Source organism: Erythrolamprus reginae, chromosome 8, assembly GCF_031021105.1.
Source record: "Erythrolamprus reginae isolate rEryReg1 chromosome 8, rEryReg1.hap1, whole genome shotgun sequence".
In the NCBI taxonomy this organism is placed as follows: domain Eukaryota; kingdom Metazoa; phylum Chordata; class Lepidosauria; order Squamata; family Dipsadidae; genus Erythrolamprus; species Erythrolamprus reginae.
This window is the reverse complement of record NC_091957.1, coordinates 7,892,318-7,909,622: the sequence shown is the minus strand read 5'-3', so window position 1 is coordinate 7,909,622 and position 17,305 is coordinate 7,892,318. Positions and strand designations below refer to the sequence as shown.

Sequence of the window (17,305 nt, the reverse complement as noted above, 5' to 3'; positions counted from 1 at the left end):
GGTACGCCCCGTTAGAAGCCTACGTACATCCAAATTTATACAAAAGAAACAATATAATAAGATATAATGACATTCTAAACTCAAATGGAACAATTAAAACAAGGCTAGAACTAGAAAATTTGGGTCAAAAAGTGGAATGGTGGGAATACCTCCAGATCCAATCTAAATATAACAAAGACAAAAAAATATCTGGGATAAGGAAAAATGCCCTTCTAGACAAGCTATGTATAGGCCCTCAAGAAAAGCTAATTAAAAATTTCTATTGTTACTTAACTTACAATGATTTGGACAACTTTAATATAAAAATTAACGTTAAGAAATGGAACCTGGATCTCAAAAACGAAATTAAAGAGGAGGAGTGGCAAACACTCTGGACTAGGAATTATAAATTGACTATCGCCACTTCCTACAAAGAAAACTTGATCAAAATGTATTACCGATGGCATATTACCCCAATTAAGTTAACTAAATCAAACAATAAACTCTCTCCAAATTGCTGGAAATGCCAACGAGAATTGGGCACCTACTTCCACTTATGGTGGCAATGTACCAAAGCAAATTTATTTTGGAATAAGATCGGAATTTGGATCGATGAAATGTTAAATTTAACACTTGACAAAACTCCTGAATGCTTTTTATTGGGCATAATCAGACAAAATCTATCGAAATCCCAAGTACACCTAATCATTCATTTAGTAACCGCAGCTAGACTTTCATATGCGCAGTGGTGGAAGAACGAAGAAGTACCCCCAAATGAAGTAATAATTAAAAAAATATTATACTGTGCAGAAATGTCAAAATTGACTTCACAAGTTAGAAATGAATCCTCGGCTACGTTCAACGAGTGTTGGGACCCTTTTTATAACTGGCTAGGAAGCAAAAGCGAGAACAATAGGCTATAAGATTGTGATTTTTGACTCCACTTCGAACTGTCACAAATCTGGTATAAACCATTTTATTATCTCATAAAATAACACGAGACGTTATATATATTAGATATGTAGATTTATTATTATTTGTTAACTTCTCCGCAATGTGTTTATTTCAACTCTGGCATTGAACCCCTCTGATACAATCCTCGAAACATAGTAATGAGCATATACAATTTGACCCAATTTTCATTCTCAATACAACTCCCCCGTTTACTCGCCGACACTTTTACTCGTTTTGTCTATAGGTTTTTCTTTTGTTTTTCTTTTTTTTCCTTTTTTTTTCTTTTTTTTTTCTGTACTGTTTGTCCTTATGTTTCGAATTGTATCTTATGTTGTATTATATGATGTAAATGTTTTCATTGTAATAATAAAACAATTTAATAATAAAAAAAAAAAAGGACTGGTCTGGTGAAAATTTTGTATCCTTTGGTTAGTAGTGTGAGATTACCAGAGCAGAAGCTATGTAGGATTAGGTTAACAACTCTTGAAGTCTTTTTGGCAATGTTGTTGCAGTGGGCTTTGGCACTTAGGTCATTTGATAGGAGTATTCCAAGCTCTTTGTGGGTCGTCTGCAAGGTCTTGTTTGTTCAGCTTGTATTTGGTGTTCTGATTCTTTTTGCCAATGTGTAGGACAGAGCATTTGTTAGTTGAGATTTGGAGTTGCCAAGTCTTTGACCATTCAGTCAAAGTCTTTTTGGAGGGTAGCTTTGTTATCGGTAGTGTTGAAAAGTTTTACATGCTTCCAGTGATGGGAACGGCCAGGAACGCAGTTCCGGTAGCAAAATTTGCCAGAGCACCCAATTTGCATTGAAAGATGTTGAAACAAAATGCATAAGCCACGCCCACAGTGTGGTAGTAAAAATTTTGGTAGCCCATCATTCCATGTTTCCCACCTATTTTGCACTTTCCTACCTTCTTCCTGTTGTGGTTAGCTCTGGCCCAGCTCCTGCTACAAGGACTGTGGCTGTGGGGGAGACATCCACATGCTGCAGGCCTGTTTTGCCCCCAGTGGAATCTGCTGATGAAGGCTTCCCTGACGAAGAAGACATGAGTGACAGGGAGGAGGAGAGTGTGGCAGACAGCTCAGAAGGAGATCAATTATCTAGCTCCTCTTTGGATTCAGAACAAGAGTTAATGATGCAGCCATGCATGGGGAGAGCGATGCATAGGCAGCAACAACTGAGAGATTATTATCAAAGAAAATGAGGCCACCTGTGGTTGGGTGGGGCTGTGGTAATTAGTGAGGCTGCTATAAATAGCAGCCTGTGGGTTTGGCCATTGTGGAGGATTATCTGATCCTTGTGTTTTGTGACTGCTTTACTGACTTGGACCTTTTGTGTGCTGATTTTTCCCCGCTTTGAAACTAAACCAGAGCAAAGTATGTTTCACTTTGTGAAAGAAGAAGGACTGTGAATTGCCTCACAGCTGCAAGCTAAGTATCACAGAACTGATAAGGGACTTGTACAAATTACCAGTTTGGTTGGAGACGAGTGCTCTTTGCTATACCAAAAGAGGGCTTAGGTTAAGCGAATTTTCATTATAAAGAACATTGTTTTGAATTTTCAAATGTGTGTGTGTCTGAAATTTGTACCTGTGAATTTTTGGGAGGAGTCTACCAGAGAGCCCGACAGAACACTTCCTTGCCTTGTCCAACTCTGTAAAGGATAAGTTGACTGTGAAAGCCCAGAGGTGGCCTAGAGTAACTTGGTAATTCTCCTGGAAGTATCGAATAGCTCACGTTCCTTTCTCCCATCCTAACTATGGGACTTGTGCTTGGGTTTTGCAATAGTTTTGCATGCTGTGGTCTTTGCTCCCGCGAAGGGGATGTTTTCTCGGTCAGAGGCAGCACATATTTTTTCGCTGGGATCACATTTCCCTGCTGAATTCTCTCTCTCTCTTTTTTTTCTTTTCTGTCTGGTCTGATTTCTAAGGCTTCAAACTCTTCATAAAAAACACACAGAGAGAAAAACACAACTTCAAATATTTGTATAAAGAGGAACCCTCCCGTTTCGGGTGAGACCGAAGAAATGAATTCCCTCTAGGAGAGGGGGGGAAAAGGCGATTCAGATCCACAGGCAAACATCTTGTTTGCTGTGGAACCCAAAGGTTGCATCAGAAGTCAACCAAGAATCCCCCCTTCAGAGTTTGGGGCTGCCAAGATGGGTGATTGGAAGTGTTAGAAATCATTTGATGTGGCGGTGGATGATTCACATTGCACTTCCAGAACCCAGAGATGGGCTGTGAGGAATGTAAACCATATGTCATCCTAAATTTGGAGTAGTAGAAGTCCTAGGCTGCATTAGCAAAGGGATAGAATCACAATCACGCGGAGTGTTAATACCACTTTATAATGCCTTGGTAAGGTCACATTTGGAATACTGAATACAGTTTTGGTCCCCACAATGCAAAAAGGATGTTGAGACTCTAAAGTGCAGAGAAGAGCGACAAACATGATTGGGGGACTGGAGGCTGAAACATATGAAGAACGGTTGCAGGAACTGTCTAGTTTAATGAAAAGAAGGACCAGAGGAGAAATGATAGCAGTGTTCCAATATCTCAGGAGTTGCCACAAAGAAGAGCAGGTCAACCTATTCTCCGAAGCACCTGAGGGTAGAACAAGAAGCAACAGGTGGAAACTAAACAAGGAGAGAAGTAACTTAGAACTATGGAGAAATTTCCTGACAGTCAGAACGGTTAATCAGTGGAACAGCTTGTCTCCAGAAGTTGTGAATGCTCCAACAGTGGAAGTTTTTAAGCAGATGTTGGATAACTATCTGTCTGAAGTAGTGTAGGGTCTCCTGCCTAGGCAGGGGGTTGGACTTGAAGACCCCCAGCTCTATGGTTGTTGTTGTTGTTGTTGTTTTTGTTGTTTTTATTATTATTATTATTATTATTATTATTATTATTATTATTATTATTATTATTACTATGTAAAGCCCCCACCCCACCCCTTTTGCATTTTTAGAATAATGGAATGGAATGGAATATGGAATTGAATGGAATATAGAATAGAATAGAATAGAATATAGAATAGTTCTATGGTGGTTCTCTTCTTCATTAGTTACCATCCATTGCTTGTTGTCTTGTCTTCTGAATAGAATAGACTAGAACAGAATAGAATAAAGTCGAGTAGAATAGAATGTAGAGTAGAATAGAATAGAATAGAATATGGAATGGAATGGAATATGGAATAGAATATGGAATGCAATGGAATGAAATATGAAATGGAATGGAATGTATTATGGAATGGAATAGAATAGAATACAACAGAATAGAAATAGAATAGAGTAGAGTAGAATAGAATGGAATTGGAATTGGAATGGAATGGAATAGAATATGGAAGGGAAGGGAGTGGAGTGGAGTGGAATGGAATAGGGAATGGGAAGGGAATGTAGAAATGGAATAGAATAGAATTGCAATGGAACGGAACGGAGCAGAGCAGAACATATGGAATGGAATGAAATGGATTGAATTGAATTCTTTATTGGCCAAGTGTGATTGGACACACAAGGAATTTGCCTGCTAGTTCAGAGCTCTGAGTGTACATAAAAGCTATAAGTAATAAATCATGATCATAGTCATCGCAAACACATGTCCTTGATAACTCAAGAAGTCTGCACACTCCTTAAGAAGTTTGACAGTGTTATGGGAATTAGAACGATGCCATGGGGTCCTTGTGATTGTAATTGTCCTTGTGACTACTAGTTGTCCTGGTGTGCAATGCCCTATAACGTCGTTTTGAGGGTAGAAGTTGAAACAATTCATGTCCAAGGCCCACCACAAACTTTGAAGATGTCAGAACCCAGAGATGTCACTGTTGCACAGCCGGTTTTGCATCCCATAGATTGGCCTGGAGAAATCTGGCAAAATGTATTGAAATCCGCTAAAAGTTGGAAGCAATCAGGCAGCTGACACAACTCTTTGCAACTCGAAAACGTGCTTTCCTGGAGTTGTTTTGTTTGATATTTCTGTGGCAGCTGGACAGTAGCTACTAAGCTTGATGCAATGTTATGGAGGCGGCTGTTTCAACCCTCACTTCTCCTTCTCTACTAATCCTTGTGACCAACATAGTGAGGAAGATTTTATATACTCGGCGAGATTCGCCTAGACGGCATTACCTAATAATGGACCTTGCTCTACTTTATCATTTATGGATTTTAAAATATCCCCAAAGAATAGAAGATGCAGAGAGAGAGAGAGAAAAGGGAAAAGAGAGAGAGGGTGTGTGTGAAGAGAGAGAAAGAGAGAGAGAAGAGAGAGAAAGAGAAGAGAGTGGAGAGAGTAGAGAAAGAGAGAAGAGGACAGAGAGGACAGAGAGAAGAGAGAGTGGAGGGATAGAAAGAAGAGTGCTGAGAGAAAGAAGAGAGAGTGGAGAGAGGGGGAAGAGAGAGAAGAGAGGAGAGAAAGAGAAGAGAGAAAGAGAGAGAGAGAAGAAAGAGGGCAGAGATAGGGGAGAAAGATATAGAAGAGAGAGAGAAGAGACAGTGGGGAGATAGAGAGAAGAGTGTTGAGAGAGGGGGAAGAGAAAGAGAGAGAAGAGAAAGAAAAAAGAGAAAGTGAAGGGGAGAAAGAGAGAGAGAGGAGTGAAGACAGAGAGAAGAAAAGAGTGGAGAGAGAGGGAAGAGAAAGAGGAGAAAGAGAGAGAAGAGAGAAAGAAAAGAAAGAGAAGAGAGAGAAAGAGAGAGAGAAGAGGGCAGGGAGAGGGGAGAAGGGTAGAGAAGAGAAAGAAAAAAGAGGAAGAGAAGATAAAGTGAAGGGAGAGAAAGAGAGATAGAAAAGAGAGAGTGGTGAGAAAGAGAAAAGAGAGTGGAGAGAGAGGGAAGAGAAAGAGGAGAGAGTGGAAGAATAGAGAGGTGGGGAGAGAGGGAACAGAAGAGAGAAAGGAGAGAAAAAGAAAGAAAAGGAAAGGAAAAGATAAGAGAGAGAGGGGGAGGAGAGAGAGAGAGGGAGAGAGAAAAGAAAGAGACAAGAGAGAGAACAAAGAGAGAGGGAGGAGGAAGGGAGAGAAAAATGGGGACGTATCATTCTGCCTTGCCAAAGGGGCATCAATCACCGATGTGTAGATTCTATTAATAATAATTAACTACTTATGCTTGCAGAGGGGAATGGCTTCCTATCCAAGTCTCAAAACTTCTAACACTTGCGGACACGCACGTTGGCCCTTTGTTTTGTAGTGCTGGTCTCGGTTCAATTGGGGGAAAAAAGCAGGCTAGCTTCTCTCTCGTGAGCACCATCCCGCTCGGGGTGGACGCCTTGCCAAGCCCTCCTTGTGCAATCCGTGGGGCTCCGGCCCCCGAACTGAAAAGGGAAGAGGGAGAACTTCAGCGAGCAAGTGTTTACAATCACAGCCCAACCCATTGCCCCAACTCCACTTTCCTTTCCGTAGCTGTGTTTGTGTTTGTTCCAGTTTAAAATAAACTGGATCCCACTTTAAAAGGGCAAATCAGGCCATTATTGGGAGCAATAGAGCTGGAAAGATTTAGGAGGAGATTAAAATATTAAAGAATAATAATAAAGAACAAGATAATGTATAATAGTAATAACTAAAATTGAAGAATATGTATATAAATAATGGAGGTTATAATTAAATTTCCAATTGATGTAAAATGAATAATGAAGTTAACAAAGGAAATCTTAAAGCATATAATATTTAGAATAGAAGAGAATAGAATAGAAGATAAATCAGAATAGTAGAATAGAATAGAAGATAAATCAGAATGGAATGGAATAGAATAGAATAGAATAGAATATATATGGATAACCAAAAGAAAAAAAATAGTGGATACCGATTGTATACTTCACCAGAAAATAATTTGAAATCAGAAGAAGATGATTTATGACTTCCCTCCTCATAAGAGAATTTAAATAATATACATTATATTATTTGTTTATTGTTATAGTTATTATTGTTTATTGTACTTAAATAAGTAATTAATTATATTATTATTATTACTTTTGTCTGTATGTGTTTTGTTTAGTCTTGTTTTGTTTTATTGTTCTGTTTACTTTTTATTTTTATTTTTTCTCATATTTTTATAAATGTGTATATATGTATTTTAAATCAATAATTTCTTTTTTTTTAAAGAATAGAATAGAATAGAATATCTACCCATCCATCCATCCATCCATCCATCCATCCATCCATCCATCCATCCATCCATCCATCCAACCATCTCTATCATCATTTGCTATTCATCTGTTTATACATCCAGCCACCCACCCATCCCTCTAGCCATCTCTTTATCTATCCACCCACCCACCCACCTACCTACTTACCTACCTACCATCTATCTATCATCTATCTCAAATATACATTTCCCAGAATTATGTTGCAGGATCCAATTGGGATCAGTCACCGGGACCAGACTATACGATGAATCTGCGTGTTGCAGGATATTAAAGAGAGGCAAAATGTTACCTATTCCATCTCAGAATAAAGTGCTTCCCCCTCACTAGGACTCTCCCTCCCTCAAAATCTCTTGCCCAGCTCTTTACAATCTGTGTTTCCAATGAAGTTGCTTTCCTTTCCTTTCATTCCTTCCCAAAAGTATCTTTGCAGTAGTTTCCATAAAGATTGTCTTTGATCTCTTGGGACTGGGTAAACATTGGCTTTTCTCTCTCTCGTCAAATAGTTGAAATTGTGGATGTACCAATCCATGGAGCCTAAAAAACGATTCCTAGATGCTTAGCATTTTTCTTTGACTGTCTCGCTTGGCACAGCACACTTGGTTTGTTGATTTACTGTTTCCTAATTGTGCCAAGCTGCCATCCATAGGAGGAAATGCATTCTTGTGGCTTTGGTGCATAATATTTGTATAAATATCTATTTTGTATCACTGTGGTTAGAAAAGAGCCATTTCCCCCCCCCTACGGGGTAGCTAAGAGTATAGGTTTCAATGTTCCTTATTGTTAGGAAGCTGAACTGAAATTAGAAGAAGATTAACCACTGGATATTTCACAGAGTTTGCACAATTTTCTCCCTTGTACACACACAAATATATACACAAAGGGAGCAAGAGAGAGAAAGAGAAGAAAGAGAGAAAGAGTCAGGAAGACAGAGAGACAGGGAGAGAAAAGGGAGAGAGAGGGAGAGAGAGATGAGGAGATAGAGGGAGAGGGAGAGAGAGAAACAGAGAGAACAGAGAGAGAGAGACTGAGAAAAGAGAGGGGGAGAAAGAGGGAGGGAAAGGGAAAGGGGGAGAGTGGGAAAGAAAAACAGAGAGAAAAGGGGGGGAGAAAGAAATGGAGAGATGGAGAAAGTGAAACAGAAAAGAGTAAGAGAGAGAGAGTGAAAGAAAAGGAGAGATGAAGAGAGCAAAACAGAAAAGAGAGAGAGAGAGTGAAAGAAAAGGAGAGATGAAGAGAGCAAAATAGAAAAGAGAGAGAGAAGGGGAGAGAGGGGAAAAGAGAGAAACAAAGAAAAAGAAAAGGGAGAGATGAAGAGAGTGAAACAGAGAAGAGAGAGAGAGAAAAGAGAGAGGGAGGGAGATTAATCAAGAAAGACACCGAGATAGAGGGAAACAGAGAGAAAAAGAGAGAAACAAGAGAGGGAGAGAGAGGGAGGGAAGGGGAGACGAGGAGAGAGAGGGAAAGAGAAACAGAGAAACAGAAAAGAGAAAAGGAAGAGAGGGAGAGGGAAGTTTGGGGGAGATAGTAAGAGAAAGGGAGAGCTAAGGAGGGAGAGAAAGAAAGAGAGAGAGAGGGAGAGAATACCATAGTAGAGCATCAATAAAATGTTCCCAGGGTTTTATATTCAGGTTAACAGGTGGAAATGTTGCATTGGGCCACATTTATTCTCTATTTTCTTCTTCTTTTGGAAAACTGAACCTTTGCCGACAACTTTGATAAACAAGAGTGGCCTCTTCCCGTTTGGTTCTCTAGCCCATCTGCAGGCATAGCAGTGGTTTTATTGTTTGTCTGTTTCCTTTTGTTTTGGGGAAAGAAAGGGAAAGAAAGACAGGTTTCGCTGCCCACATCAATAGCTAAAGTTAAAAGAGAGAGAAGGGCAGATGCTGGCTTCTGCTCCCAATACCGCTTCCATGACTTCCTCCCAGAGGAAGTATTTTGCACATTCTTCAAAGTTTCTGGAAGTCACTTCTCCTTGCAGAGGGAATAGCATTTGCATCTTGGATCTTCTTCTCTCTTGCAAAGTGTGGAGCCTCAAATTCAGTCTTTCTGGAACCATGGATGAAAGCGGAATGGGAGGCTGCAGATTTAAGGGGGACCATTGCATCCTTTGCCCGAAATGTTAGAAAAAGGAGCTGGCTTCAAGGCCATCTCCCTGTTTGGCCTGTCAGTATTGTGTACAGTGGTACCTCTGCCTAAGAATGCCTCTACTTACGAACTTTTCTAGATAAGAACCAGGTGTTCAAGGTTTTTTCTGCCTCTTCTCAAGAACCATTTTACACTTACAAACCCGAGCCTCTGAAACTGTAACCAGAAAATGCAGGGAGAAGCCTCCGTGGGGCTTCTCTGGGAATCTCCTGGGAGGAAACAGGGCCGGAAATGGTGGGGAGAAGTCTACTTGGGGCCTCTCTAGGAATCTCCTGGGAGGAAACAGGGCCAGAAAAGGAGGGGAGAAGCCTCCATGGGGCCTCTCTAGGAATCTCTTTACCAGTTTTACTTCCTCCTGCTACTACTCTCCTCCTCTTCTCCTCCTCCTCCTCTTTCTTCTCCCTCTCTTCCTTTTTCTTTTTCACCTCCTTCTCATCTATCTCCTCCTTGTCCCCCTCCTTCTCCAAATCCCTCTCTTCCTTCTTCTTCTCTTTCTTCTCCCCTTTCCCTCCTCTTCTTCGTTCTCTTCCTCGTTCTCCTTCTCATCTATCTGCTCCTTCTTGTCCTCCTCCTTCTCTAACTCCCTCTCTTCCTTCTTCTCTTTCTTTTCCCTCTTTTCCTTTTTCTCTTTATCTATCTATTTATCTATATCATATATCTCTATCTATCTATCTATCTATCTATCTATCTATCTATCTATCTATCTATCTATCTATCTATCTATCTACCTATCTACCAACCTACCTACCTACCTACCTACCCATCTATCTGAAAGGAAGTGTTCCTCAAACTCTTTCTTCCTCCTGTTTACCCTGATGGGTGGCTGTCTCCTTTTCCAGATTTACCCTCTATGCCGTGGACACCCGTGGGAGGCACTCAGAGCTGAGCACCATCACACTGAGAACGGCTTGTCCACTGGTGGACGACACCAAAGCGGAAGGTAAGAAGCTGGTTCTTGTGTCCAAAGGCTGCTAACGCGGGTCTCCCTTCTGCCTTGATTTCTGGAGCTTGTGATGCACATCCCTGCTGGAATATTGCTGGGATGTAGTTTAGACTGATTTCTCTCCCCCCCCTCCCCAGCCAAACTGGACAACGTTTAAGATGTTTGGACTTCAATTCCCAGGAATTGAAGAAAGAACATATGATCAGGATGCGACCTTTGGTTCCTGGTCAGCTTTTTCTTTTCTCTCTCTGTCTCTCTCGGCTTGTTTTCCAGAGATAGCAGATAGGATCTACAACTTGTACAACGGCTACACCAGTGGGAAGGAGCAACAAACGGCCTACAACACCCTTATGGAAGTCTCGGCTTCCATGCTTTCCCGAGTCCAGCATCACTACAACTCCCACTATGAGAAATTTGGGGACTTTGTCTGGCGTAGTGAGGATGAGCTCGGCCCCAGGTAATTCCTTTCCCTGCTCTCTTTTTGCATTTTTTAAAAAAAGTTTTGCACTGCATGTGAGTCGCCAATAGCATTATTTTTTTTTGCAATTTTTTAAAAAATGTCTGCACTGTGTATGTATCGCCATCTTGTTTTCAGCTTGGGGTGGGGTTTTTTTTGGCAATTTTGTTTAAAAAATCGGCACTGCGCATGCACCCACACACCCATGAGGCACGGCCACACAGCGCAGGAGGAATCGAACCGGCAACAAGGTAAGCTAGAACCCACCCTTGAGTTTCCTAATAATTTTATTATTTTATGGTTTGAGGGGAGGGGGTCCACCGCAACATGGGGAACTGTATTAAAGGGTCGCAGCATTAGGAAGATAGCAATAGCATTTAGACTTATATCCCGCTTCCTAGTGCTTTTACAGCCCTCTCTAAGCGGTTTACACAATTAGCCTCTTGTGAACCTTGAGCTGGTCAGGATCGAACTGCTGGCAGTGTGCAGTGTTAGCCTGCATTCTAACCACTAGGGAGGGAGGGAGGGAGGGAAGGAAGGAGGGAAGGAAGGAAGATAGCAATAGCATTTATATCCCACTTCCTAGTGCTTTTACAGCCCTCTTTAAGCGGTTTACAGAATCATCCTCTTGTCAACTTTGAGCTGGTCAGGATCAAATTGCTGGCAGTGTGCAGTGTTATCCTGCATTCTAACCAGAAGGAAGGAAGGAAGGAAGGAAGGAAGGAAGGAAGGAAGGAGGGAGGGAGGGAATGAGGGAGTGAGGGAAGGAAAGAAGGAAGGAAGGAGGGAGGAAGGGAAGGAAGATAGCAATAGCATTTATATACCACTTCATAGTGCTTTTATAGCCCTCTCTAAGCAGTTTACAGAATCAGCCTCTTGTCAGCCTTGAGCTGGTCAGGATCGAAAACTGTTGGCATTGTGCAGTGTTAGCCTGCAATCCTGCATTCTAAGCAGAAGGAAGGAAGGAAGGAAGGAGGGAGGGAGGGAGGGAGGAAGGAGGGAGGGAGGGAAGGAGGGAAGGAAGGAGGGAAGGAGGGAAGGAGGGAGGGAAGGAAGATAGCAATAGCATTTATATACCACTTCATAGTGCTTTTATAGCCCTCTCTAAGGGGTTTAAAGAATCGGCCTCTTGCCCCCAACCATTTGTGTCCCCATTTGACCCACCTCGGAAAGAGGGAAGGATGAGTCAACCTCGAGCTGGTAGTGAGATCTGAACTGCCGAACTACAGCTAGGAGTTAGCTGAAGTAGCCCGTGGTGCTTCACTCTAACCATTGGGCCACCCTGGTTCTATAGAGAACCGCTGCCCTAGAGCCTGGGGAAACTAACTCTCCCTCCATCATCAGACAGTCTGGTTGCCTCCCAATTGACAAGGTGGGACGGAGGCGGGAGGAAGCGGTTACGATTTGGCAGCCGAAGGCTGGCGGCGTAACCGCCTAGGATGACCTTCCTCCCCCTCACCTGCCTTTTTTTCAACAACCTCATTAACCGTCTGTGCTGTTTGTCCAAATTCCCCATTTTCTGGTCAGGAATCCCGGCCAATTTCATCTTCCAGATTTTGGACAAAGTCCGACCTCCTCCGTAGGGAGTGCTCTCCGACCGGTGATTTATGACATCCAACTGGCCGCCTTGCGGATTTATCTCCTGGCCTGCCCTGGGAGGTACCTCTCTCTCCCCCCCCCCCTACTTCCAGCCCCAACTTCCTCTTCCCAGCCTTCCCTCCCCTTTGTCCCACCCGCACCCCTTCCTCGGGGGAAGATGTCAGCCAAAGATAAGTCTATCCTTTAGACACGACTTCATTAACCTTTTCACACCAGTGACTCACTTCGGCAGCTTGGCCGAAGAAATATCTCGCCACGATCTGGTTTTTTGGCCGAAAGGGGATTTGTCCTTTAGGAAAGCCTCCATGGGCTCCAGTTTCCCTCTGCCTTTACTTTCCCTACGGATGTATTCTGACTTGTTAAGAGGCTAATTTTGCTGCGGCTTCTCCCAGCCAGCTGGCTGCTTCCTATGTGCCACGCCTAAGACTATTGGAGGGGTTTTTTTAGAATTGGGGGAACAGGCTGGTCGAAAAGCTATTGTCGGGCGAGATGGCTCGTAATTCAAAAATGCATCCCGTTGTGTTGAAATCCAGTTGGAGGGAAGAATTCAAAGGCCACGACTCTCGACGCGTTTTAATTCTACTGTATTTCCCACACCCAAACTAACAGAATAATAGAATAACAGAGAAAAGCAGAAATTAATTTGGAATTCTTTAAAGCCTTCTTTCGAGTGGCTTTTAAGAAACAGAGTCCAAATAACAGGCTCGAAAGGGACCTTGGAGGTCTTCTAGTCCAACCCCCTGCTCAAGTAGGAAACCCTGTCACAGTGATGGCAAAACTTTTTTCTTCGAATGCCGAAAGAGCATGCACACGCGCTATTGTGAATGTGCGAGTGCCCACACTCATAATTCAATGCATAGGGAGAGTGAAAACAGCTTCTCTTGCCCCCTGAAGGCCTCTGGAGGCCAAAAACAGCCTGTTTCTCAACTTCTTCTGGGCCCACTAGGCTTGTGTTTTGCCCTTCCCAGGCTCCAAAGGCTTCACTGAAGCTGGGGGAGGATAAAAACACCCTTCTCCACCCCCTGGAGGCTTTCTGGATGCCAAAAACACCCTCCCAGAGCTCTGTGTGAGTCAAAAATCAGCTGGCTGGCACACACATGCACGTTGGAGCTGAGCTAGGGCAACGGTTTGCATGCCAGCAGATATGGCTCCATGTGCCACCTCTGGTACCCATGCCATAGGTTCACCACCACTGCCGTATCAGATTGGAGACAAAGAACTGCAATCTCTTCTTAAAATCCTTCAGTGATGAAGCACCCACAGCCTCTGGAGGCAAGTTATTCCATTGGTTAAATTGCTCTCGCCATCTGGATGTTTCTCCTCAGTTCTAGGATGGATCCGTCCTCGATTATTTTTCATCCATTATTTCTCATCTTACCTTCTGCTGGGTTGGAAAACAAATTAACCCCCTTCTTCTTTGTGGCAGCCCCTCAAATGTTGGACTACTGCTATCATGTCCCCCCTTGGTCCTTCTTTTCTATAGACTTGCCAAACTCAATTCTTGCAAGCGTTCTTCATATGTTTTAGTCTCCAGGCCCTTAAACATCTTAATGCCCTCCTTTGTGTATGGGTAAAAGCAGTGGGTTATTGCTTATTTCTGTTCTAATGGGAAAATTAAAAAGAGCAAAATGTTTGTGGCTGTATGAGGAGAATGAAGAGGGATTAGGTGCAGCTGTTCCAAAATTCAAGTAAATCTGGATGAGGGTCTCAATGCTCCAATCTTGGTGGTTTTCTTGCAGATGTTTTATGCACTGATTCTACCTAACTGGATCATGAAACATCTGCAAAAAACCCACCAAGCTCAGAGAGCACCAAGGACCCCACAGTCATCCATCCATCCATCTCCTCCTCCTCCTCCTCCTCCTCCTCCTCCTCCTTCTTCTCCTTCCTCCTCCTCCTCTTCTTCTCCTCTTCCTTTTTCATAATCCTCCTTTCCTCTACCATCTCCTAATTCCTTCCTTCCTTTCTGTCCCCCCTCCTCCTCCATCTCCTCAAGAAGACAATATTGGAATGGTAGAAGGACATAATAAAGATATATCAAACCAACCCCCCCCCCCTGCGCAATGACAAGGACAAAGAAAATGAAAGAATCCAGATCTATGACTTTGCTATGAGACCAAGGGAACTGAGTGAGCATCCAAGAAACAGTTGAGGTCTTTATGTCTGACAATGTCTGCATTATGAAATGCTACCTGTCTTCGTTGTAATGACCTAATCTTGCCTTTGTCTGATATTGATGGTTTTGCAGGCAAGCTGCATCACGACTTAGTGGTTGTTGACCATACGTCATCCCGATTTTTCAACTCTTAGCTCAATGGCACCTAAGCTCCTTGCTTAAATATTTCCTTTCCCTTCATCCTCACTCCTCCTCCTTCTCTTTCTCTCTCCTCCTCCTCCTCTCCACACCCCCCCTTTTGAGTTTGATCCTTTTGCTACCATGGACTAATCTGGTTGTCCCGCACCATCCTCCTCTTCCTCTTTGACTTTCTTGGTGCCTCAAAGCTGGTTTTTCTCCCTTCCCCCACCCTGTCCCCTTCTAGAAAAGCGCATCTCATCTTACGACGCCTGGAGAAAGTCAGTAACCACTGTTCAAGTTTGCTACGCAGCGCCTACATTCAGAGCCGGACTGATACCATGCCCTACTTATTCTGTCGCAGCGAGGAAGAGCGATCCCCTGGCATGGTTTGGTACAACGTCCTGAAGGACATCAAAATCACCTGCGAAGAGAAAATGATCTCTCTGCTGCGCAACATGTACGGGGACTCCAAAGGACGATGAGAAAACCAGGCCGGCCAATCGAGGCACGGTGGGGCAGAGGCACTCCCCCCCCCAAAGCTCAAGCGAGTTAGGGACATATTGGCAACCTACCATTTGACGAGAAAGGACATCATCTCGACAAATCACAGCCATTCGAGGGGCCAGCCAAGATCCCACCCTTGTTTCCTTTACTTAGGCTCTCTCTCTCTGTCTCTCTCTCTCTGTCTCTGTCTCTTTTTTTAAAATAACAATTATTATTTAAAAAGGAAGTCCATCGTTTCGCTCTATCCAAGAGGAGGGAAAAACATAAAATAATAAATAAAGGCGACCTCCTTTTTTCCCCCGATGTGTTTCTCCCAACTAAAATCTCTCGGCCCGGTTTCCGAAATCAACAACAGAGACAGAGAAGATGGCTCAGCTGCTGGGATGGGGAAGGGAGGCAGGCATCCACAAAGGATGGAGAAGGAGCCGTTTTCAGCTATGCTTGGGAGGGGGAACAGTAGTGGCTGACTCACTTTAGATTTTTTTTTTCGCTCCGAGGGACTGAGACTTCTTGGGTAACATGAGGATTTAGCCCGGACGTCAAAAGGACCTACGTTTTGGAAAAGGGACCCCATCCTTCAAGTAGCCACTGAGTAGATCACACAACAAAGCGGAGAAAGAACTTTGCCAGCGGGCCATTGCGAGAACAGCGGGCGTATATCAGGTGTCCTCCCCCCCCAAATATCAGTATCCTGAGAGGTTGTTCTGTGCATTAAAACATTCATATTTACTTCCAACCACCTGGCCTGCTTGTCCATTTATTTTATTTTTTTATTTGTTTGGAGTCATGTTTGAAAAAATACATCTTCCAAATACATCTGCTTCCTTATCGCCCTTTGAACTTCGATCAAGTTTCTTCTCAGTCCCCTTTCCTAACAGACTAAGGGAGTTGGAAGTGACCTTGTAGACCATCTAGACCAGGGGTAGGCAATGCTGGCTCTTCTATGACCTGTGGACTTCAAATCCCAGAAGTCCTGATCTAGCATGATTGGCTCAGGAATTCTGGGAATTGAAGTCCACAAGGCATAGAACTTTGCCTACCCCTGATCTAATCCACTGACGGCGAACCTTCTTTTGTTTGTGTCTGGGTGTGCTAATATGCGTGCATGTTTTTATTTTTTATTTTTTTATTTTATTTTTTATTTATTGTTACAGTTGAAAGGGATCATGCAGGTCATCAAGTCCAACCCCCTGCCTGAGCAGGAAATCCTACAGCACCCCAGCCAAATGGCAGTCCAATCTCCTCTTGAAAGTGTCCAGAGTTGGGGAGTTCACAACCTCCGCTGGCAGGCCATTCCACTGGTTGATCGCTCTGACCGTCAGGAAGGTCTTCCTTATTTCCAGGTTGAATCTCTCCTTGGACAGCTTCCAGCCGTTGTTCCTCATCCGGCCCTCTGGTGCCCTGGAGAATTGAGTGTCCCCCTCCTCTCTGTGGCAACCCCTCAAGTACCTGTAGACTGCTATCATGCTCCCCCCCTGACCCTCCTTTTCTCTAGGCTATCCATGCCCAGTTCCTGCAATCTCTCTTCGTAAGTCTTGATTTCAAGTCCCCTAATAATTTTGGTTGCTCTTTTTTGCACCTTCTCCAGAGTTTCAATGTCTCCTTTGAAGTGTGGTGACCAATGTGCTCAAACCCCTTCCCTCCCCGCCACCCATGCGCTCCCAGAGAGCCGCATTGATATGAACCCACTGATCTATGGCAATTTTTTTTAAGGCATCTCCATGTGGAAGAGGCTCTCCCCCCCCTCCGTTTTGATGCTAACCTTTATTCTTCATCCGAAGCACAGCTGAGGGCTTCTTCCACACGAAGACACCAGGGGGGAAAAACGTGGAAAATAAATTGCTATAGATGGTTGCTATATGACTAGTCCAGGGGTGGGTTCCACTTACCTTGGCCACTGGTTCCCATTGCGACGTTTGTGTTGCGTTCCCTCTTGCAATTTGGCTCCGGCGCATGCTCAGTAGCTGGAATCCTCCCGAAACACAGCTGAGGGGCTGATCAGCTGTGCTTGGGGCGAAGGAATAAAGGTCAGTTTAAACCCAAGTAGCGGGCGGGGGGAACCCTTTTACAAGCAGCAGAACAGGAAACTGTTTGCCAGATTGGTTGCCTGGGGTTCGAATTAAATTGGGTTTCGGCCATCCTTGCAATGTTATCTGGCTGAATATTCTTACATATCTCCTTCTCCATTAAATCAGAATAAAAAGTTAAGATTGCTTGCAGGCAAAACAACATATGCAGGGGTGAAATTCAACAGGTTCTGGCAGATTCTGGAGAACCAGTAACAGAAATCTTGAGTAGTT

General features: G+C 43.4%; 1 protein-coding gene across 1 annotated transcript in view; it reads left to right on the top strand.

The window, feature by feature from the left end:
- The window catches only part of ASTN2 (astrotactin 2), a 397,091-nt gene extending 381,350 nt beyond the window's left edge, over positions 1-15,741 (top strand). Inside the window, 3 exon segments of the mRNA XM_070759605.1 lie at positions 10,046-10,146; positions 10,423-10,606; positions 14,746-15,741. Coding sequence (XP_070615706.1) covers positions 10,046-10,146; positions 10,423-10,606; positions 14,746-14,983 — 523 coding nt within the window. The 3' untranslated portion in view covers positions 14,984-15,741.
- Positions 15,742-17,305: the final 1,564 nt, after the last annotated feature.